This window comes from Cricetulus griseus, chromosome 3 (assembly GCF_003668045.3).
Source record: "Cricetulus griseus strain 17A/GY chromosome 3, alternate assembly CriGri-PICRH-1.0, whole genome shotgun sequence".
Classification (NCBI taxonomy): domain Eukaryota; kingdom Metazoa; phylum Chordata; class Mammalia; order Rodentia; family Cricetidae; genus Cricetulus; species Cricetulus griseus.
Genome location: NC_048596.1, coordinates 46,486,964 through 46,512,237, shown reverse-complemented (window position 1 = coordinate 46,512,237; position 25,274 = coordinate 46,486,964). Strand labels below are relative to the sequence as shown.

Sequence of the window (25,274 nt, the reverse complement as noted above, 5' to 3'; positions counted from 1 at the left end):
TTGGTTCACATTTCAAGAAAATAAGTTTTGTGAATATTCACAGAAGTTGGATTATTAGCTATGTAATAAAAATATTAAATAGGTACTTTTTAAGCAACGAAAACCTTTTTGGTTATGTTCATGGAGTAGAGATGGCTCAATTAAGAGCACTGACCAAGAGTTCCATTCCAGAGCCACACCAGGTGGTTCAAAACCATCTATAATCTAGCCTCAGGGAGTCTGATGCCTCTTCTGGCTTACAGGGGTCATGTGCATGCCCAACCCACAACACACAAATACTCATAAAAACAAAACAAATTTTTTTTAAAATCATTATTTAGACGATGTATACCTTTACCCCAATGAGGTAATGGGGGGAGTGCATGTTATCTATAATTTGCTTCAAGATACTTCAGTAAAGGAAAAGAACTACAAAAAAAAAAAAAAAAAAAAAAAGGCTAAATGCTATACCTTATGTACAGAGACATAGAAGTTTCATGGATAGGTTTCTTTGTGCTATTCTTTGTACTTTTGAGTATCTTTCTAATTTTTAACACAAAGGGATAAGATTAAATCACCTAAAGAGCCTTCCTTTGAGGATGGCACTGGTGACCTTGGGTAGGGCCTTCATAACATGATAAATAAAAGACCCAGAGACAGATATTGGGGTTCGAGCTTCAAGTTCAAGATTAGAAAAGCAAAGGAACCCACCACTAGCTCTTACCTCTAGCTCAGTCTGAAAGGGCTGATCGACAAGCTCTTCACTAAGCCTTAGACTGCTGCCTTTTCTCAGTGTGGCTGGAGAGAATCCTGAGACTATGCTCAACGTGGCTGGAGAATGAATGCCAGCTCTGAAACCTGTTCCTGCCTTAAATACCTCTTATGAATCCTTCGATGTGATCCCAAGTGCCGAGATCATCTTTGAGTGAGCTGTTTCTCTTTAGGACTGGATATATATCTTGTAGCTCAGTGTGGCCTTAAACTAACAGAGATCTATCTACCTCTTAATCCCAAATCCTGGGATTAAAGGTGTGTGCCACCACCTCCTAGCTCTATAGCTGCTGGGATTAAATGTGTATAACACCATTGTCTGACTTTTATAGTTTGTGGCTGACTTTGCTTTCTGAATCCTTAGGCAAGTTTTAATAAATCATAAATGATATATTACCACACCAAGTCTTTCCTCAGGTTTGCAATAGGATGAGCACAATTTTTGTAAACTAGCTAAATGTGCAAGACAGAGGTGTCTTTAAAGAGATCAAAGAAGTTAACTGGGGAGTCTGGGGATTCCACTACCAAGTTTTTTTTCTAGATCTGGGGAAACAACTTTGTGGACAGAGTGACTGAAGGGGAACCAGAGAGCCAAATCACATTTCCTATTCAAATAGCTTTCCTTGGATTACTGACTACTTACTACTAAGGGAAAACTGTCTTAACACAAGTCTACTGCTGTTTTGCTTATCTGGTTCTTTAGCTATTCTTTACAGTGTTTTATTGGTGTTTTCTATCCCTCCCTCTCAAATTTCATTTTCCATTTTTTTTATTTATGCCTTTAAGAAAAACAGTATGTCTTTCTAAAGTCGATAGTACTATAATGGCACTACCATGCTTACCACAAAAGCCTAATATCCCTATAGTAATATAAAGAACAAAACTACCTGAGGCACATGGTTACCCCTCTCCAGGCCATTTCCTCTAGTGCTTTCTCTCACACATAGGATATTGCAAAGGGCGGAACACATTTAAAACACATGCCTTTTAAACAGATAGTCCTTTGAGACAGGAAAAGTAGGTGTGCTTAAAGGGGGTGGGGATATGCTGGCTACAGATCTTAGAGCAGAACTTTGGCCATTAAATCTAAATGTGCAAAGTGAGTGGCAAATAGAAGTAATCACTCTACTCTAACCCACTCTCACCTGTAATACCCAGCTAATGAGGCTACAGTGCTCTCTTGCCCTAAATCACACTCTTCAGTATGAACATAAAACAACCTTATTCTAATTTTCCAGTGATAAACCTTTACTGCCAACAGTGACTAACTGGAAAGTAAACAGAAACATATGATGTTTTAGTCATCTGTGCAGAATAAGCACTAACATACAGATTAAACAGAATAAATAGGCATTGCTTTACAAACAACAAAGAGAAGATCACCATAAAAGCCTTTAAACAAAAGCAAAGAATTCTCACAGCATAAAATGCATAATGTGATATTTAGTGTGAAAAATATGCAAATCTTTAAAATTAAGTGCAACATCTGTACTTATTACTTTGTTAGAATACAGGCAAATACTGCATTCAGCATTTCAAATGTATGCAGAGGCTCTGGAGATAATGGACAATGTAAAACTGAGAATGTTCCATGAAGACATGCATTATTTGGTGGAATATTATTTTGACAAAATAACAAAAATAAAATCTTTACCACTTAGAAAAAAGTTTGCACTTCTGCTATATCGTACACATAAAAAATGTCAAATCCTTCAGGTCTGATAGAAGAGTGTCATCTTCAAGATAAATCACAAGGATTTTTTTACATAAATAAAATGGTGTTAATGAAAATATGCTCAATAGTAGCATATGGAAGAAATCATGGAGCTGATTAACATTTGGTAATTGTGTGTTTATGTGTTGCAGCTGACCTTGACTTTGATGCCTGTTTTCTTAGGATTATGTAGACACTGGATGTAGGGAATGGTAGAAAGAATTTCTCAGCCTTAGGTTCCTACCAACTTTAGGAGTTTGGTGGTTGTTGCTCTAAGCTATTGACCACATTTCAGTCAGATGAAAACTGGAGTGATTAAGACCTGAATGGCTTGGAGCAACTGGGATACCTCAGCAACTGGGAGGCTCTTGGCAACAAGGAGCAATCAATGTCCCCTGTGGTGGACATTCTAGAACCAATTATTTTTACTCCAAATCCCCCAGATTTTACTTATTCTTTTCCTATGGGTAAGACATATGGAAGGGAATGGGAAGAAATGAAATGGGACAGTGAGGTAAGGATTTAGTTTGGGGATCTTAGGAACTGTCTGCACTACTAGAGTAAGAGTACATTAATGGTGTGAATTTCTTACCATTTTCAGGCCTCACATGTGGAGCTTACTATTGGTCACACACAGTCAGCAGATAGCCAAGACAAATAAGGAAGGTAGCAGGTGCTATGGCCCCTTATTTCAACAGTACTACTGTACACAATGTTTTAGTTTTTCATCACCAAGTAAATTGATTCTAGGACTCCCTACAGTGCTTTCTCCTTTAGATCCATATTTACATTCTCTATCAGTGTTAAAAAACTTCAGATGGAAGTCTGCAAATAATAGGCTTAAGAATGAACTTGGCTACTGGAGCTACAGAAAGCTAGATCAATAAAGCCAACAGCATGTGATTTAGTGGGACAGAACTTTGGAGAGGAGAAAGGAAAAGGAGGGAAAGATCTAACAATTTAGTAAGTGATTTCTCTGCTTTACTTGGCTTCTCAAGGACAAGCACCTTAATTACTTGAATCTTTACAGTGAGTCTAAATGTTTCATAAGCTGTTCAGAAATCTGCCCTGTTTAGTAATAAGTAGCATCAAGAAAACATTTTTTAGGAGTCTCTCACAAGTAAACACATCCACAACTTTGTATAAATCAATATTTTGGTAAAATATCAAAATGTTACAATGAAGCTGTGTAATACTGCCCACATCTTCATTACACGCAACACTAATTGCTACCAGCAGATTCCGATTTTTTGCACATTACAGGCTTTTAGAGAAGCTATAAAAATTTTCAGGCACCATTAATTTAAACTTGTATTGAAATTTCCTTTTGACAGATGGCCAAAAATTACTTATTATTTAGAGTTCAAGAGCTGCCTGTTTGCACATTAGAAGAGAGAAGGGAAAATTCTAAATCCAAAAGGAAATTTATGTCACATTCATTACCTGTTAAATGTTAGGGAGAATTATTGTGCATGAATGAATTATTTCATACTGGCCCAACTAGCAGACAAGTGGATCACAGGCTGCTACAAACCACCCCAGTCATATAATCAGCCAAAAATCACAAAAATCCCCTCAACTAGGAACTCCTTACAAGAGGGTAAGGATGCTCAATGACCTGGCAACTACTTCTGTGAGCATCACAGGAAACATGTAAGAAAATTAGCAAACTATTTCACCTTGTAAACCTGCAGGACAATACCAGACCAGACACAGCACACTTCAGGTATGGACTAATAGCTGCCATTCATAATAAATCAGAGCAAAGCCATCAATTTATTTTCATGGTAAATAAAATAAAATAGCCTGGCTTCTGGCTATTATGATACTTCCAGGCTCACTCTGAATGATTACAGATGGCTTAAAAATATACCCTACTCTTTCCATAAGGGACTGTAAAATGTAACTGGCATAAAGTGTACAGTGGTGTATAAACATTTTCAGTGTTCTGTGAGTGGGGCTGGAGAGGAGTCTTTTGTTTTGCCCACTAACCTGTCTGAAGGTATATATTTATCATGAGTAGGCAGGGAATGTTTATGGTATAGCCTCAGACAGGCTTCCTTACAGCTCATATCAGCCAATCCTAACCACCTTATTTACTTATTACTTCTAAAGTACACGTGGAGAACATGTAATTACACTCTTAAGTTTTTTTTTAAATTTGGATACTGGTGTGAATAGTATACAACAAACTGCACAACTGCAAACACATAATTAAAATTTAATGTGTATATTTCTAATAGTTGGCAGTTGTTTGGGAATGTAGGCACCCTTTCAAATTCAAAGATTCTTAAATGGTAAAATGGATATACCCGATATTGAATTTACAGAACCTGAAAACAATTTTAATTTAAAAAAGAGTAAAATAGCATTCATAGTAAAAGCAAGGAACTGTGTCTGGAAATGACTGTAGTTTTGGATATAGTTCACAAAAACAAACAAACAAAAAACTTGGAGAGGGTCTAACTAATGCTGGGGTCACAACATTTAATTATTTAAAATTCAAAAAGACAAAGTGACAATATCCATACTCTGGGCTAGTATTTCAGAACTGGCTTACCTTGTAATGGGTAAGTAATATAGTGACATGTGCTACACAATTGGACATAACACGTGACATATTTCCACTCTGCCTGACCCAAAGTTGATGGAAGCACTTTAAAAGTTTATTCATTTCCAACAGCTTATGTTTTATTTACAAACTATGAAATTCAAATGTCCTTAGCCTATCTCATTCTGATATCACATAAGACAAGTATACACAAACTAGGAGGCCCTAAATACTTGCTGTCCTTCTCTACAAATTGTATATAAAGACACACAGGGGCTGGAGAGATGGCTCAGAGGTTAAGAGTACTAGCTGCCCTTCCAGAGGTCCTAAGTTCAATTCCCAGCAACCACATGATGGCTGACAACCATCCGTAATGAGATCTGGTGCCCTCTTCTGGCCTGCAGGGATACATGCATACAGAACACTGTATACATAATTAATAAATATTAAAAAGAAAAAAAAGACACACAGAAGGCAGCTATAACAGATTAAAATCTTCAGGAAATTAACTATACACATAAGATTACCATAATTTGGTAAATGCTATTCACACTACTCTCTAAATCTCAAAGAATCCATTTCTAGATATATTCTCATCACTTAGAATTTCTTAAAAATATTCTTGTGTCTGAATTTTGAGTCCTACCTTGATGGAGTCTCTGTCTGTAGGCAAAACAGCAGCAAGACAAGCAGACAGAATGGCAAGAAAAAAAAAAAAGTCCTAGTTAGTTTACATAAAATCATAGTTATCAAACCTGATCCTGCTAAATAATAAATTGAACAGATGTCAACTTTGCTGTAAAGTTAATTATTAATACTATTCTAACAAGATTCACAAAGAACTGGTTCACCTTTGACACGATTTCAACCGAACCAAAGTTAGCCATTCCATTCTTATTTATGTACCTTATTGACTTTTCCACTTAGAGTTTATAATCATGAGTCAACTCTGTATCATGGCATTAAGATAACTCTAAAACAAACATTACAGTATTTCTAGCATCAGAGAAGGTGAATTTATGCTTATATAATAAGGTTAATTTGCCCCTGATTGTAACTCTATTAATAAAATTGAAAGAGCAGTAGATAGGACCTTTTTTTTTTTATTACAAGCTGCACCCTTTCAAACAAATAAAGCATCCCTATGTTTAATAAATTATCATAAAGGAATGGTGGAAGAAAAATTTTTTAATATTTATGGTTAACTATTAAAAATTATCAGTAAGTGTAGTTGAATTTTTTGCCAGGACCACCAGCTCCCTAATAATGGCAGAACTTTAATGATTAATAATAAGTTCAGCAGATAGGTTAGGTTTGTTTCTACTAGCTCTTATAACATAAATTAAACCCCCATTTCTATTAATTTACTTTCTGTCTCCTGTCTTTATTACCTCATCTCCGTAATGCCCATCTTGATTGCTGTTTCCTGGCATCTCTGCCTTCTTTTTCCCTCATCCCTGATGCCCTGAAAATCCTGCCTAGCTACTGACCATTGAGCTCTTTATTAAACCAATCAGTATAGCCTTGGCAAAGATACATCTTCACAGTGTAAACAAATATTCTGCAACAAGTAAGCAGTGAACAAACATACAGGAATATTAAAATGCCTCTCACCTTCCTTAGAGGAGAAAAAGGTCAACCATGAGAGAATACAACTTAACCCCTAAGTGGTTATTGTTAGTATTTAGGCATTTTACTGTCCTGCCTTTGGAGTTCTAACAGGACTCACCTTCAGCTGCTCCCTTTTAAGAAGGCCCTGCCCACCTCCCATCTCTCTGCCTGCTCCCACCCCACCCCTACGCTTTCCTCTTTCTTGCTGCTCCCTCCACTTTTCACTTAAAAAATCCTCTCCACTTGAACTCTGTTGCATGGCATCTTTCTCCCTTGAGCTGCTTTTTAAAATTATGACAATTATTATTTGAAAGAAATTCAGTAATCTTATGCTTTTGAACAGGAATGAGCTAAAGAGGTATTTAAAACAAATTTTGGCAATGCAATTGCATCATTTCAATTAGACAACTGGAAGTTTTCTTACTATGCTTTGTAGGTCGATCTAATTTACAGATAATAATTGAATTGGTCAAATATCAAGTAACCCTTTAAAAATTTAAGTTCCTCCCAAACAATCTGGTCAAAGCTGACTATCAATGCTCATTTCATTTAAAACAGGATTTCATTACTGATTTAGACTTAGGAAGTAAAGAAGCAAAGGTGATGATCTGGAGAGCTAGAAATTTAGCATAGGTAAGGTTTGCATCCCTGGTTTGCATCCCCAGAAGAGCTTGGGTAGAAGAAGAAAGATCGAGGTGGCAAAATCTGGAAATAGTTCTTTGCCTTTTGGGCAACACTAGGGTATGATATTTCTATTAATTAATCTGCCTTCTGTTAGAAATCCTTTTTTTTTTTTTTTTTTTTTTTTGTTTTGTTTTTTTTCGAGACAGGATTTCTCTGTGTAGCTTTGGAGCCTATCCTGGCACTCACTCTGGAGACCAGGCTGGCCTCGAACTCACAGAGATCCACCTGCCTCTGCCACCCGAGTGCTGGGATTAAAGGCGTGTGCCACCAACACCCCCTGTCCATTTTTAAGACACTGAAAAAAAAAATCAGAGACAGAATCAATAGTGGCATCTGAATTCTAGATAATGCCACACTGATATCCACATAATCACTTACCTCTTTGGTGATCATTATCATGGTGCTTTTTCTCATCCTTAATTGGGAGGTGAGATTGACCTCCTAGTGCACTGGAGAGGGCCAGAAGTCCTGCACTGCTACCAATGGGTGGAATGGCTGGGGGCTGAAGCCCTGAAGGGTGTGGTGTCAGAGGCACAGGCAGACCGTGTCCATGTGATAAATGCTGAGCTTGGAGTTGTTGCTGCTGTGAAAAATTAGACATAGATATTGAATTTGTCCCTTTTGTACCCCACAAGAAAAACAGGAGGTACAAATAGATAATATTGCTCTGAAGGAGTTACCCTCATCATGCATGGTTTTTACAATCAGGTGAAAGGGAGGGGAAGGAGGCGATATCTAATTGATGTGATACTTCTAAAATCTTAAAAAAAAAAAAAAAAAAGTAGGGTAAACAACCTAAGTTTTTAAAATGGTAAAACTGGCTAAGTAACTTTTAAAAGATAAATGTTCTTTAACAAAATCTCTATTATTTTGTTCTAGAACAAAGGTCTAGCTATCATGTATTTCTAGTCAAAATGTATATGTGAATAACTGTTAAAGCAGTCATGCTGAACAGGAAAAGCTGAAAAATCGAGAAAATTAGTGCTAAACAGTTGTCCCAGAACCACAGCACAGCATGCAGGGAGAGTTAATTTGAAAGAGAAAACCTGAATTAACAACCCAGAAAGGAAAGCTGGTTGCAGCCACAGTTTTTTAAGCCCTTTGAGTGTCCTCAGTGGCACTTGAGCAAATTACTAAAGAAAATCCAATGTAGCAAGGCTTGGGTTCTCCTGTAGGCTTGCTCAATAATGCTGAAATAATTGGGCACTCTGTGCACGTTTAGTGATGCTCGAATGAAAAGCTACAGGCCTGCCCTTGTACTCTTCTCTAGCAGCTGACTTTGTGTTGTGACAGGTTTATTTGAGTGGGACTGTGATGCATGCACCAGTAACTACGCTGACAAGAGTTTAAAGTCATTTTTACCAGCACAGTGGCAACACATAGAGAAAGCCCTTAAGAGGTTGGGATGGTAGTGCTTGACCTCAGCAGAGACTGAATCAAGCCTGTCTACAGGAGCTACTATGGGCAGGTTTGCTGCCTCTGCTGAATTCGAAAGGGGAGGAGAAGACTACAGAGGATGTTGAGTTAAATACACCACGCAACAGCAAGCTCTTCAACCCAGCTAACAAAATTCTATCAGAACAATCGCTGGGCAATCCTGAGACTAACATATGTAGTTACTAAATGTTAATTACTGATTTAAATAAGCCATTTTTAGGTAAAATCTGTAATAGCCAGTCCTTGTATAATTTTCTTCTTAGCAAAATTTGACAAAATAGTGTTCAAGAATGAAATTATTCTTTTTTTTTTTTTTTTGAGACAGGGTTTCTCTGTGACTTTGGAGGCTGTCCTGGAACTAGCTTTGGTAGACAGGGTAGTCTAGAACTCACAGAGATCTGCCTGCCTCTGCCTCCCTAGTGCTGGGACCAACAGCTGGCAAAATTATTCTTTAAGAAGGCTTTTTAAAGTATCTCAAAGAAAAATGTGATTTTTTTTTTTTTACTCTTTAAATTACTTTGTCTTTCTTCATCCTTTCCTATGTGCCTTCCTATATGAGACTATCAACTCTTTTCTCCTGCTGGCTCACTCATTTAACATAAAGCAAGCAAAGTTGAAACCTGAAACAACTAAGGAGAGTATATATACACATGAAATGGAAAATAGGAGCAGCACTCAGATGCTCCATCAACATAACCTCATATTCCATGTATCTAAGAGCTATTCTTAACTGTAGTTTTTAAATTAGATGTTTCCTTACTAGGAGCATGAATCCCTCACTGGCTGTTCAATGCAGAATTGTCAGCCTTGAAAGCATATATACATGAACAACAAAAGTAGACTCAATAAATTGTGTGTTCATATATATGTATACACATAGGTGTAACAACAATAATAAGAGGCTATCATCTTGAAAGTGGAAGGATATGGGAGGAGTTCATGGGAAGGTAGCTGGGAGAGGCTGAAAGAATAGGAGAAAGTGATTACATAATTCTCTTTCAATTAAAAACATATACAAAAAATTAGATGGTTCCTCATTTTAGTGATCCAAATCATCTTCACAATTCTTTATATAATGCTACTTAGTTGTGACCAAAAATATGCATGCAAAATATTTTCTAAACATGTAGAAAATTATATATACACTATGAATTCAGGAATTTAAGTAAATACAAGTCAAGTTTACATTAAAATCTAGTTCAATTTATTGACAAACTGTTCCAATTCTCTTTTTCCTCTAAATTCTACTAATATTTTATTGTACAGTTTAGGTGTATGGATGCTTATATTTCTGAGCTCAATTGGCAAGCAACTACTTCTTTGACTGTTCCAGTCTCTATGACAGCAAACCTTCAGACATAGAAGCATTCACACATTATCTGATACACTGAATAATATTTATGTCATTATATATGATAAAAAGAAAATCTCAGCCTAAAAGAATACCTTCAGTGATTCCAGTGTTTTGTTCTTCTCTCTCAGAGAATAAAAAAGATAAAACAAAACAACAAAAAAAGGTATTAGCTGCCTTATTTTCCCATTCAACCAGGACCAGGCAGAAAATATATCCCAGTCTGTATGCTTCTTGGGTCCCCAATTTGGTCTACTCTCCCTCAGACTAGCTCAAACAGGGGCCTTATCTCCCCTTGTTCCTTTATGTGCACCTTCAAGGAAGAGTCACCCCAATAAGTACAGAAAAAAAAAAAAAAAGCCTCTTTGAAAGCTATTCTGTGGTTTTGAAAACAATTATACTTCCCAAATAAAAACAGTTCAAATTTCCTAGCATTCAAGATCTTCCAGAAAGCTAGCATCAGTTTGACTACACACTTCTGTACAACATCCATGAAACTTTACCTTAGATCCTAACTAATCAATTGAACGAGTATGCTGAACCTCTACATCTATTATTACTAGTCATCAACACACATGTGCACGCAATAATTTGTTTCTGCATATTTAAATTCTTCTCATCCCATTCTAATGTCCTTGTGAAGGGATATCTCACCCTGATTACACTCAATCACTCTGACTCAAAGTTCTATAGCACTGCATCTGAATTCTGAATGCACTTGAGGACAAAAATCATTTAAATAACACTCAATAACCCAAGAAAATAAAAGGGATTTGTATAAGGATAGCTAGATATAGTTGCATATGCTAACATTTGCTATAACTTAATGAATAGAGCTATTTTGTTTAAAATCTCAAAGTACTAGATATTTCTTATTCTTAGTATGTATCAAACAGATTATCAACTAAGGTTAGCACCTCTTATAAGCAGATTAATTCTGGCTTTATTTTCTCCTAATGAACGAAATTTCACCATATAAAATACAGGCAAAAGAAATTTAAAAGTCAGCTGATTTTCCTATATTTTTCATTTGTGATGATTTAAAAATAAATAGCTACAATCTAAAATAAGCAAGATTCATAGTATAATGATGAAACTTAAAAGCTTGGCTGGGCAATGGTGGCTCACTTCTTTAATCCCATCACTTGGGAGGCAGAGGCAGTTGGATCTCTGTGAGTTCAAGACCAGCCTGGTCTACAAGAGCTTTCCAGGACAGGCTCCAAAGCTTTACAGAGAAACCCTGTCTCGAAAAACAAAAACAAAACAAAAACAACAAAGCTTGATACCTCTCCACATGAAAACTATTGACTTATTTTTTATTGTTGGACTTTTAAATTTTAGTATAAATTTCAAATGTCTTAAACAGAGCTACCACCAAATTTTCCTTAAAACTATGTCATATCACTGTGTGTTTAAAGCTTTTATTGTTACTAGTGGATATATGGAATTCCTATTTACTCTTGCCTAGTTTCCACTAATGTTAACATCATATATAAAGTTTAACAAAATTTACCAAACTAAGAAAATTAACATCAGCACATTGCTGTTATCCAAACAACCCCCACACCAATGCACCCTCTGTTGCAGAAATGAAACCATGATATCCTATTCATATTTTAAGAGATATTAAGTTTTTACTTATTTAAAAAGCCTTTAGAGATGTCAGGAATGCTAACAACAAATTATGGTTCTATGGTTTAATAGCATATGGTCTGAATAGGTTTAAAGGAGAAAAAAAAAGAAGAAGAAGAAAAGGGCCACCATAAGTTCATGTCACAAGTCACTTATTCCTATAAATTGTCTAACCAATAAAACACACCACAGTATTCTCCACAATGTAATATTTAAGTGTTTTAAAAATATAAAACTACATATAAAATGCTATGTAACCAAAAAATGCTATTCAACATGTCACCAAAAGGTGAATATTTCAGATACCGAAACATTCCAGTTGATTTTCACCACTGATGTTTACAGCAATATAACAGGCTCCTTTTTTTTTCTTTAGTAGCCACTGTATGTTTCTTTCCAAGTTCTTACCTTAGGAACTATCTAGAACTAGAGTTAGCATTAGACACCATCTTCTTTAAATAAAACCCATTAAGCCAACAACTTAACTCCAACACTTCCATTTAAAAATAATTTTAATAGATTAAATATCAAATGACATCAAGAATAAATTTTAAAAAGAATCTGTATTATGCCTTCTAAACAAAGCAGAATCCATGGAAAAGAGAATTTCTGAGGATCGAAGAGTATTACCCATGACTGCCTTGAGCATCCTGAGTCCAGAGTATTACCTATGATTGGCATGCTAAACCCACACCCCTCTCTTCTCTCTGCTCACTGCAAGTATTTTCCTGCAAGGGTTCCTACTTTATCCTCCCATAAAATAGATGAAATCCTCTTTTAAAAACCGCAGGAAGGAAATGCACATACAGAATACTCAATAAATTTGTTTTAAAAATAATCCAAGATAAATTACCACCAACTTAAAAAAAAAGTTAACTTCAGAAGAATTAACCCACCCACTCCCCAATCAAAATAAAAAGCTAAAGAGGAGCACATGAAATTTAGGATCAATTTAACAATAAATCAATTTTCCACCATAAACCCAAAAGAAAAAACTATCTTAGAAAAATTCTTTTCACTGATATTTTTTGGCAGGCTGTATCTTTGTTTGTATGCCTTATTTCACTAAAATATAATAAGAACAAAAAAAGGACATGAAAAGGGGGGGATTTGCTGGGACGTAGAGGGGATAAAAGGGGCCAATGGGACAGACTATGAGTAAGGACAGGGGTGAAATTTAAAAAGTAAATCATCTCAACAATAAAACATAAATTACTTCTGCTTCCTTTCTAACAGGTTATTCAAGGAAATAAACACTAAAATGCAGCAAAGTTTAAACTCAGGCAAGTAAATACTCCATCCAGATAATTTAATTCTGAAAACAACCAGTAATTATGACTAAAAATACCTAGAATCAAGGTAGCAGACAAAACATTAATTCTGTTCATTACATTTTACTAGCCATTCCTTAACAAATAATTATTTCTTTATAATTTCAAGTTTGGAAAGAAGGGTAGAAATCGATTTTATAGGAAATATCTTTTGAAATGTTGTCTGCATGCTAGTAAAAAAAGAGAAATTTCTTTTAATCAAATGTTCCCAAAACTTGAACACCAGGGCCTGACTAGACAAAGCCAAGGCTGACAAGGGTAGAACAGCTGCCATGGAATTCTATTCATCCCCAACCTAGCCTGGCAGGCTTTCTTGTTCATGTCTCCACCCTTCATGCCTACCATATCTCTAACACCATGCATCTTGATTAGAAACAACAGAATCCTTACATCAATAAGTATACTTAGTGGCCATATTTTGATTTCTTTACCTTTTACCCCTTGTCATCTTGGTTCTAAAAACAAAACAAAACAAGCCTTTGCTAGAAAGAAAGAAATCTATCAGGACAAATAATATCAGAAGGATAATGAGACAGCTATAAAGGATTATGACACATTTTGTTGTTTTGTTTTTTTAATACTCACAAGTCTTTCCTTGGTAAGCTGAGAAAACAAGTGGAAATACAGACATTCTAGTGTCAATGACTAGAGAATGGCTCCCAGCCTCTCAAACCCAGAGCCCAATGGCTCTGAAGCACACAAGCAGGCATCCTTCTCCCAGACAGTCACAGAACATGTTCAAATTCTGCTGGAAGAAACTATACCAAGAAAGAAAGACAGACTAAAGTAGACCTTAAGGAGCCAGAAGAGGCATCGTGCTATGAAAAGCAGCAGACTTAGAACAGAAGTAATGTAAGTACTATCTGGCTTGTAGAAAAAAAAAAAAAAACTGTTTTAACACAGAAATTACTGTTAACATCTCCCATCTTTAGGGTTGGGTGGAACTTAAGAAAGGAGGTCCTGGACAGATATTCAAGAAGCATTAAAATGGAGTGTCACCTGAGCCAGTCAACTGCAATCCTCACCATCTATGAACAGAAACAGTCACTTGATGTTTCTAAGCCTGTTTCTTGTGTGACAGGGGGACAGTCATAACATCTACCTCCCAAAGTGGCTGTATTATAATACATCTGATATTGTTACTGGAAAAGGGTATCTACCTTCACTCAAAACGTACACACAAAGGAGGGATAGTGTATCAGTTACTTTTATACTGCTATGATAAGACCACCACAGAAGGGAGGCTCTTTTTCAAAGAATATTAATTTAAAAGGAAATTACTTCTTCATTCTCAATTAATTCAGAGCATATAATAAAATCATGGGTACAAAGTTGTTAGGAAACAGGTTATTTGGTGTCAAGAATCACTCCATAGATTACTTAGCTTGCCCATAATATGATAATTAGAAATATATAACATCACTTTTATAGTATTCCCACTACAAAACAAAAGCCTTAACCTGACTCTAATCTTGGGGGAAAAAAAAAGAAAACAACCAAACAAATCCAGAATATGGAAGTTTCCACAAGGCTGGTACAGAATCTTTAAAATGTAAACAAAATATACAGCAATGTGGTGTGGGGACTATTTCAGAGTCAAGAAGAATGAAGAGATACGAAAAGCTGGTTATATATGAACCATGAATTGGAGAAAAACACTACAAAGAAAAAAGTGCTAACAAAAGTTCTAAAACACATGGACAGTTGGACAAATACGATGATAACTCTCATATTGGACATGTTAGCTGCAGTGATCCAACACCAGAAGACACCTTTGTCTGCAAAGCATACATGCTTAAGTATTAATAGTGAAATACCATGACTGTCTCACTTTCCTGATGGTCAATACCTGAGGAAGTACATGTGTGCATGTGCACACAGGAATGAAAGCACACGTGACAAATCATCACCTGGCACATTTCCTCATGAGCATCTGGTGGTTGCTTCACTACTAATTCAAATTCCCTCAACTGTGGGGCACAGGGGACAAAGCTATGCCCTACCTACCATATAAAGGTTTTGAATTTAACAAGCACCTTGGCAGAAGCTACAGATTAAACCAAGCTGCTAGCATCCACTGTTGTTTCTTCAATCTGTTTACTCTTTTTGACACAGAAGTAGATCTATGACTGAGCACTTTAAAAAGATGTATTTTTATTTATGTGTATTAGGCTGCATGTACACAAGTATATCATAAGCAAATAGAGGCCAGAAGAGAGCGAAGGATTCCCTGGAAATTGAAGTTACAGAATGTTGTGACCCATGATGTAGGCACTGAGACTTGAATTGGGGTCCTCTCTAAGAGCAACAAGTGCTCTTAACCATTATCCCATCTCGCTAGCCCCTATGTCTGAGTACTACTTTAAATCTTAGAGTAAGATTTCTTAAAATGGGTTACAGGAAGCTCAAAGTATGAGAAAAGGAGTGGTAGTATTTCTTACTCAGTAAAATAAAAAGCATTTTGTTCCTTAAATGACACCTTACAGAAAAATGAGAACCTAGAAACTGGGGGTAGGAGTTTGAAACACATGACCAAGAGATGCTCATGGCCCTGATACTAGTTAAAAACCAACTAGAATTTTGGCTGAAAAATAAACCTTGCATAAATATAGGCATAAAAGCCTATTTAAACATAGAATACAAAAGTATTTAATTTTTTTTGACATTCAGAAATCCATGCAGCGAATAAATGAAAGCAACAAGGATGAACAGCAGGAAATAGCTAGAAAGAATTCAGTAGCTCAAACCAAAACAGAGTGATGCTTGGATAAGAGCTGTGGCAGTGGGCCAAAAAAAGACATGGTTAAGAATAACTTAAGGGAACTCAGGAACATGTAAAATTGGATCTCACATAACCAGGCAGATTGAACCATTTACATAGGCCAGAAGAGAAAAAGAATAGAATTTTGCCTTTTTGTTTTTCAATTAGAAATGTTGTATTGAAATGAAGAGATAAATAATAACAAGAAATTAAAAGTCAAGAATGATTCTACTAGCCAAAGAAAACACTAATATCGGTGGTGGACTGTGCATATTTTCAATACATATGTAAGCATTTTTAAATGAAAACAACATCCAGCTATCTTTTAGTTCAGTCTGGTGTCTGTTCTTTTTCTCTGCAGTATTTATCAAGAACATTGTAGAATGTATCTCTAAGTGATGCTGCTTAGTTGGTAATTTCTAGGTGCTTTGCCATTACCTAATATTGGTAGTGTTCTCTTAAGTGATCTCTAGTTACTAGGTGTTCAGGCTGTTTCTACTATTTTATATTTAGTCACATGACATTAAAATGTAAATGCATACCCATACCAGTTAAGTTACAAGTTACAGAATAAACAATAAAAGAGGCCTAAATAGTATTACTATTTCTCATATAACAAGAAGACATTTTCTTCATTGGAGAGAAAAAGAACATCTTTTATTAAAGAAGAAAACACACTTCTTTCTTTCTCAGTAACTTGAATAAGTCATGTGCCTACCTATCTGTAATGAAGACTGACAAGGCATCTAGATCTAGTCAGCCTTCATTGTACACGTTGAAACCCATCTACAAGGGAGACCCATCATTTATCTTTGCTCTTGATCATTCTAGCAAGCTGTTAAGAAATCTCAAAACAACTTCCCAGTTTTCAATCTAAGTGACAAGTAACTTAAGCTGGTAGGGTGTCTGTTCTGTTTACCCTCAATGGTTTCTTCTCCCAGGTATGAAATTTGTACAGAGCTGTATCTACAAATTGTTTTGAGTAAACTCAGAAAAACCCTGGGGAAATTTTTTAAAAAGAAAGAAAAAAGATGATATGACTACCACATTGCTTTGGCACCTTAGTGGAACTGCCTTGCTTCAGAACACAAATCTGAGAGAAGATAGTTTCTCCCATTTTATGACTCCACTAAGAAAAAAAACAGTAAAAGACACAACAAACTTTTAAGTTTTCAAGAATGATTCATCTTAACTTTTAAGAGGGTGGACAGGTAACTCTAACTCCTATTAGAGTAATACACAAATTTAAAAAATATTGCTGACCTATCTCAGAGTATTTGCTACTCACTCATAAGCAATATATAGACATAAGACATTGGTGGCGGAAGCCTTTAATCCCAGCACTCCGGAGGCAGAGGCAGGCAGATCTCTGTGAGTTCCAGGCCAGCCTGGTCTCTAGAGCGAGTGCCAGGATAGGCTCCAAAGCTACAAAGAGAAACCCTGTCACGAAAAACCAAAAAAAAAAAAAAAGACAAAGAAATGGAGCACAGAAAAAAGAATTAAGTTTACAATGAAACAAGGACAAAACTTCAAGGAAGGACTATTCAAAACACAAGGCATTAAAATGTGAGCTCTAACTCGATCTCTCCCTGACTGGCCTCTTGTCCTCCCCTCCCTCAGCCATTGCCAACTGACTACAATTAGCTATCAGTAGTCATTAATCTCTTCTGCTTCTAAATCCCTGAACAAGATTTAGCAACAAATTCATTGCAAACTTCTGATGAACAAGTTTTGAATAACAATTATGCAATGTCCCCTTCAACTTCTAGAGACATACATTCTGTATGCATATATACCAAAATATTTTACTATTTCATGTTTGGTTTTTGTTGCATTATGAGACTTTGTTTCTAAAGACAAGAAACATTTATCTTCTCATATTTATTACAACTTTGATTCTTATGTGTAAGAGTAACATCAGCAAATAAGAAGAAACACGGTATGAGTCATGACAATGCAACCAATCTATGAAAGTGATACAAATCAGTTAATTCAGGCTAAGCAGTAAGCATGCTAATTCCGCTTTCCTCCCAACTGAGCCCTGAACAATTCTAATAGTGTATTTGAACCTAAAGACAATAAAGAAGGGAAGATAGTTAATGATGAGAGCATTCTGACAAACTCAGAAGAAGTAGAGATCTTATCTCTGCCACTTCCTCCTTATAGATGTTACTTCTCTATTCTAAGTTGTGGTTCATTATTGTAAAGTTAATGACATTATTTCTATATAGGATTGATGTAAAAATTAAACAAAACACATATAAATGCTTAGCATAGTATCTGAAACAAAGAAAATAGCTAGTAAATATGTACTTTTTATAGTCACTGTTTTTTGAGGTAAAGAATAAGCCTAGAAACACGATAAATCTAGATAAATTACTAACATAAAAGGACCCTAAATTTTAAAATGAAAATTTCATAATCATAAAAATAGGACTATACCTACAATCCACACTGCCAGAGAAACTAGTAAACAAGGAGAACCCTAAAAGAGACAAACATTGTCCCCTGGAGAAGGGGAAAGGGTCGGGGAGGGAGCTATGAGAATGAGAAGGGAAGAAGAAGAGGGATGCAGAGGTCATGAGGGAGCAGAAAGTTTGAGTCAGGTGAAGAATAGAAGAAAGGGTAAGTGATAGGTAGGGTTTTAGTTGGGGGGGGTGGTAGGGGAGGACGGGAGGGAGAAGGGAACTGGGATTGTCATGTAAATCAATCTTGTTTCTAATTCAAATAAAAAATGATAAAAAAACAGGACCATAAAGTTAAATTAGAAAAATTAGTGGCTATCAACTCCAGCCTTGAACTGTATAGAAGAGAAAACCTAAATTACATTACTTAGGTCATATGACACTGGGATTTGTATATTTTCTATTAGACTACATTTCCTCTCTACTACAGAAAAAAAAAAACAAAACCCACAAATAACAGTTCAAACTATAGCATTTGTTTATACATTTACTAAGCAGTATTATGAGCTTTTATATACTTTTGAAAAACAGTGCTTATTCTTTATCTTGTAAACATTTATTGAACAATGAACTTCTCAATGTTTTGGCACCTTGGCTAGAAAGTAAACAAGAAGTGAAAGTGACACACAAATCAATGCTAAGTGCTATGAAAATAAGAGAGGCTAATGGCTCAGAGAATAGAGGGGATGACACACCCATTAAAAGAGGGGGGCTGCTGACAGCAAGGAAGTCCCTTCCTGAGGCAGACCATCTGAATGAAGGTTTGAAGAAAAGCACTAAGCATCATCAGGACAAGGAAACTGGCACTGTGGATGACAAAGAGGCAATACACAACCCTAATCAAGAACATGTTCAACATCAGTTAGATGAAGCCTGGGGCTATGTGAAGTCTGTAGGCCATGTGAGAAATTCACATTATTTTACCAAGCAAAAAGATAAATGAGAAGATTAAGAACAAGAGAGAAATGAGATCTGATGTTTTAGACAAAGACCACTGAAACCTCAGATTGCAAATGAAAAAACAACACAAGTTCAAAAAAAGAAAAAAATCATATCAGGAAGCAGCTGTAAAGAACCAGCTGAGAAAGTGTCTTGGACCAGGAGCAAACTGAAGACACACTGACTGACTGAAGGCAGGAAAGTTAGGAATCACGATAGACAACATTTTTAACAAAAGATTTGTATATTCAGCAAGCAAAATAAAACCTACAATCATACCAAAAATAAATAGGATCAAGAGCCTAAACTGAAAACTTCTCAAAGTAGGAAAAACTATTTGTGCTGTGGAGTTGTGTACATGTTACTTAGAGACAAAAATAATGTAAAATCCACATAAGAAAAAACAATTCTCAAACTGGAATTACCTTGATGTTTAAAGAAAAAGTGTGCTGTGCTCTAAGGCATAGTAGCTCATGACTGTCATCTCAACACTCAGAAAGCTGATATAAGAGGATGCACATTTAAGGCTAGTCCGGAATTCATTCCAAAAAAACAAAAACAAAAACAAACAAACAAACAAAAAAACAAAAACAATAGTGTGTCCTCTTCAAAAGACAGTTAAAATGGGAAGAGCTACAAAAGTCAGTGAATATATATGACAAATACATAGAATGCTTGTATCTAGAATATTAAAAGATGATCAAGCATATAGAGATAACAAGTTACATAAAAATACAACACCATTAATTTTTATGCAAAACAAAATGGAAAAGCATAGTGAATACTATCAACTGAAAAAGCGGTGATCCCAAGTGTTGGTGGGATGAAGAGCGAGGCTCTCTAGGCCCTTTAGCAAGACTGCAGAACAGCAGGGTTGCTGTGAAAAACAGTATAGCACTTATAAAATGAAACACACTCAGCATATCATTTACTCAGCATTCTCACTGTTAGGTAATCACCCACAAGAAATTTTGAAATCCAACTTCAAAAATGCAGATCTGAGTATTTCTTGTATTACTATTCTCAATCACTCAAAACTGAAGATAATCCCTCTGTCCTTGGAGAAGTGAATGAATAGGCAGACGGGTCTACACTAACAATGGAATATCATTAAGCACTACATGGGACCTAGCTACTGACAAGGGCAACTACATGGCCAAGTCTCAAAGGTCTTATGTTTAAGGAAGAGGCTTTCAAAAGGCCATATAACAACTCCACTTACAGTACATTCTCCAACAAGCTCACTTTGAGAGAAAACAACTTTATTCCAGAGGGCTACACAGAGAAAAACAAACAAACAACTGTCTTTAAAAATAAAAAAAGGATGGAGAACTTGTTCCTACAAATTTATTGGGGGTGGGGGGGTGTGTGCAATAGAGAAAGAAACTGTCTTTGAAAAAAGAAAAAGATGGGGAACTTGCTCTTTTACTGTGGTAGTAGCTTGCACTAAATAGGACTAATATCAAACATCAGTAATAAGCATGTATATTTCTGAACTCTTAACTCTAGGTATCTAAAACTATTTACAAACATAAAAAGAACACGAGTATTCTTAATTCTCATTTGATGTGGGATAATGCTCTTGTTTACTTTGTCACTTAATTGGTTTAATAAAACTCTGATTGGCCAGTAGCCAAGCAGATAGGTAGGGCTACCAGACTAAGAGAATTCTTGAAACAGGAAAGGCAGAGATGTAGTTGCCAGCCAGATGTAGAGGAAGCAAGATGAGGATGCCTTACTGAGAAAAGGTACCAAGCCATGTGGCTAAACATAGTTAAGAATTATGGACTAATTTAAGTTGTAAGAGTTTGTTAGTAATATGACTGAGCAATAGGCCAAACATTCTGTGTGTATTTGGGACTGAACCAGCTACAGGACAGAAAGTTCATCTATACTCATTGATGTTTACAGTCTCCCTTTTGTCTTCTAACAGCCTACCAAACAAATTTATGGAAATTAAAATATGTGGGGTTGGAGAACTGGTTACTGGTTAAGTGAACTTGTTAATCTTGCAGAGGACACAGGTTCAATTCCCAGAACCTGCATAGTGCCTCACTATCATTCATAACTGTAACTCAAGGGGATATGATGCTCTCTTCTAACCTTGGTGGGCACCAGATACAGATGTGGTACAACAGACATATAAGCAGGCAAAATGCTTCATATTCATAAAATAAAAAGCCATAAAATTTAAAAAAATCTTAAAAAAATTTAAAATATGCTAACATAGACTTCTGCAGTAAAATATAAAACCCAGAAAACTTACAACTACCAAAACCTAAATAAGGTAAGTGTAATCTGAAGATTCACTTCAAAGCACATCAAGAAAGATTTTAAAATATTCAAAATGAAAATACTGAACAAGGTGATGTGAAGGTACCAGAACAATTGCTGAATTAATAATAAACAGGAATATGTGGCAACTGACTTATTCTTACTATTCACTGAAGAGACTCTTTTCACAAAGGTCTTTAAGGCAGCACTGATGACCACACATACACTTTCAGGTAAAAGGATCCTGAATATATACTTCAAAAGTCCTCACAACTTCCCCTAAGTCCTAAGAGTCATACACAATTATAGTAGCATTTTAGTTTCCTGTTTCAGGTTCGTCTCCCTTAGAGCCCATGTTTGTTCTGCCTTCTCAACTTTTTGAGGAATAAAAAAAACTAGGCTGAGCCCACAAGAAATAAGGCCTCTGAATGGCAGCTATTGATGCTGCATGGAGAAATGCCACTGAGAAGTCTTTAGAAAAAAACATAATAAAGAGATAAAAATTCTGAACTGCCAACTTCCAAGTCAATTTGAGCAAACCTGCCTTCTCTGTGTAATAGTGAAGCTAGTCCAGCCACAGCTTGCCAAACTCACGTTAGCAAATCTGGTAGCGTTTCTCCCAGTGGAATCCCAGGCAGCCTTGAGTTTCATCAGTTACCCCATCTAGACACATCACACAACTCTAGCAACACTGTGTTCACTTCAAAGTGAGCTAGTTACTGATGCAGGGGGGGGGGGAGAAAACTCCTCCTTAAATAGAAGGATGCACAAGTACTTCAGGTTAGCAACAGTTTGGGAGAGGAGATGAATTGGCTGGCTTCTAGAAATTCATTCCAGAAGAGCTTTCTAATAGGAATTAATTGAATACACACAAGTAACAAATCAGAAATCATACCTCTAACCTAGAAATTTTGTGACCTTTGAAGTGAAAATTGAGCTGAAAATTATTTAAATGTATGAGAGTCTTTGTTATGAGAGAAGGGAAATCACAGCCTCTTAAGAGTCCCAGCAAACTGCAGCACAAAGATTGAATTATGACTACATCACTCAATACTGCAGCTCTGTTGGCCAAGGGAAAAAGGGAGCAGGGAATCAACATAAAGAGGGACTTGATGCAAAACTGCTTTGGTTTTAAGCATCATCACAGCTCCATGAGCACACATAAACAGAGCCCTATAAGTACAAAATGCACAGGGTTAACTGCACAGTGGCCTTTCCCATAGCATAACTCATAACCAAGCTTCTTAAACTATGGATGGAGACCAAGTAAAAAATGACAACAGCAAACATTTCTAAATGCAATAACCAAAAATTAAAATGCATTGTGAACCCGAGGTGCTTCTGGCAGTGCTCACCCAAATGGTGGCATGGAACTGCAGTAAGCCTCGGGTTTTAAACACATCAAGCACCTATATTTTCCTATTATTCTTTATAGAAAATATCTTTGGATTACATTATATTAAAATGCTTGATTTTAAAATTAGCTGTTAGAATTGCTGACTTGAGTTCACAAATAAAGTGAACTCTGACTTGGAAATAGGACAGACTTCACACCAGTTTCTGAAAGTCCCCATATGCTGCTCATTTTTTCTAGTATTTATGTGAAGTGAGGCTGTGAGCACTGAGGAATATAAAATCAGAATACTGATCAATTCTGAAAACTCTGAACTGCCTTAATTTTATATTATCAAATATTCAGCTAATAATTCTTTATGTAAAAATAAACATTTATTTCAGTATGCTAATTTGCTTTCATCTTACTAGTTGGCAAAACTATATACACATATAATATACATCCAAAGAACTATTTTATAATAAATTTCTTTATGATTTATTATCAGCAAATGCTTTATGTCTATGTATCCAGAAATGTACTGAAATGTCTTTGATGAGATGGGTTACAAATATAAACAATTCTTAGTCTTCAAAGCCTTTAAGCTCCAAGCATACTATTCAATGAAAACAGTAACCAGGTTGAAATAGGGACCCCTGAGAAAACAAAAATCTACTTTACAACTCATTTTAAAGTTAATTTAGCATCATACAAAATAAGAAAGCAACAATGGTAAAAGGTTAGCTTAGATTTTTAAAGTAACAAGCTGTAAACACTGAACTTGTAAATGGTTTACACATAGTCCTGACATTGGGAAAGAAGCCACAATTGTAACATGTGACCTCAATAACCTCCCTACATGATAAAGACCCTTCACAAACTGATGCCTATGAATCAAAATCCTGCGGGTAGTAGAGATTCTAATAAAATAAGGGCTAGCACATGGCTGTTGTACCCTTTAAACCATGCTAATCAGATACTGGTGTGTAGGGAAAGGGAATGGAGAAAAGAGTGGTATTCTTAATTCTATGATTATGGTGGACAGCTGAATGCTAGCCTACTGGGATGCCTTTAACAAAGCACCAGAGGAAAGCAAGTCTTCCTAGTCTTGCACCCTCAAGTCACGGCACATGTTTTAGCAGTAACATCTAGAAAAATGTTAAGGGAATGAGATGGGCCCAGGAAGGAGTTTCAATAGTGTGGGTTAGCCATGCTCAATATAGGGTAATAGCAGAACAAATCAACAAGACCTTTGATGGCCTGTTATTGAACATCAAGAAATGGAAAACTGCTCTTGAATGAAAAATGTTTTGGCTTTTGTTAAAAAGGTAAACTGTTTTCCCTTTCATTTCAAGGTTTATCTTACTAGTGATTATGTAGCCACAGGGGTATACATTATACAATTCTTTTGGAAGAATTACATATTTTTGCAAGATGTATTTTCATTTTTAAATTTGTATGTGTGGAGGGGTGCATGTGAGTATAGGTACCTTTGAAGGCCAGAGGCATGAGATCACCCTAGCTGTAGTAATAGGTAGTTGTTAGCTACCCAATGTGGGTCGTGCTAGAAGCCAAACTCAGCCTCCCCACCCCCCCACCCCCTGCTTGGCAAGACAAGTTCCTGCTCTGAGGTGCACGTACTTGTTTAACATGCCCTACACCATTTATAGTAAAGGTGGGACATACTTTCTAACCTGTCATATGTTAAGACTCTTCTCCCACAATGTCAAATGTCAGTCTGCAATAAATAATGTATATTCATATCCATGCACACACACACACACACACACACACACACACACACAGAGAGAGAGAGAGAGAGAGAGAGAGAGAGAGAGAGAGAGAGAGAGAGAGACTGACAGAGAGGGAGAGGGAGAGAAAGAGGGATTGTAAGGGTCAGTAGAAAAGTAAGCACACACATTTATATCTCAATAATGGCCAATCAAATGATAAGGACAATAAAACAAAATGTTAAGGAAGAAAATACCAACAGTAAATATTGTCTTTTTTAAAAAATAATTCAAATACATAGGATAGTAAAAGGCAAAGACATTTAAATAATTTCCTTAGTAATACAAGTAATATTTAAATAGATTTAATAGTGCTGCTCCAAACCAATGAATTATGGGTTTAAAACCTATTAAAATGTAATGTTTTTTTCCTGTGCTGAGAGGAGAGAGATTTAAATCCACTGAATTTTAATATTTCAGCTTGAGCTGCAGGAGGTAGAGAAAGTCCAAATGAACTATTCCATCAGCACCATTCAAGCATGAACATTTTAATCAGTTTTCCTTCCTTGGAGTTCTCTAACACAGTTTACGCTGTCATTCTGAAAGCACTTAACACAGAAAGTGTGAAAAACCACCAAGGCTTGTTATTGCCTTCACAATTGATGGCAAATAATTTTGCAGACTTCCTATCATTAAAATGTCACTACTAAA

The 25,274-nt window shown here is 36.0% G+C and overlaps 1 protein-coding gene across 14 annotated transcripts in view; it reads right to left on the bottom strand.

Annotated features, from left to right (window-relative positions):
• LOC100762258 (transducin-like enhancer protein 4) overlaps positions 1–25,274 on the bottom strand; it is a gene marked incomplete at its 5' end in the record, with an annotated part of 129,696 nt that overhangs the window by 56,256 nt on the left and 48,166 nt on the right. For 8 of the 14 annotated variants that reach the window (XM_035441948.1, XM_035441950.1, XM_027406583.2 and 5 more), the window contains 2 exon segments: positions 5,662–5,678; positions 7,689–7,893. In XM_035441948.1, the coding sequence (XP_035297839.1) occupies positions 5,662–5,678; positions 7,689–7,893 (222 nt within the window). 14 annotated transcript variants of the gene reach the window in all.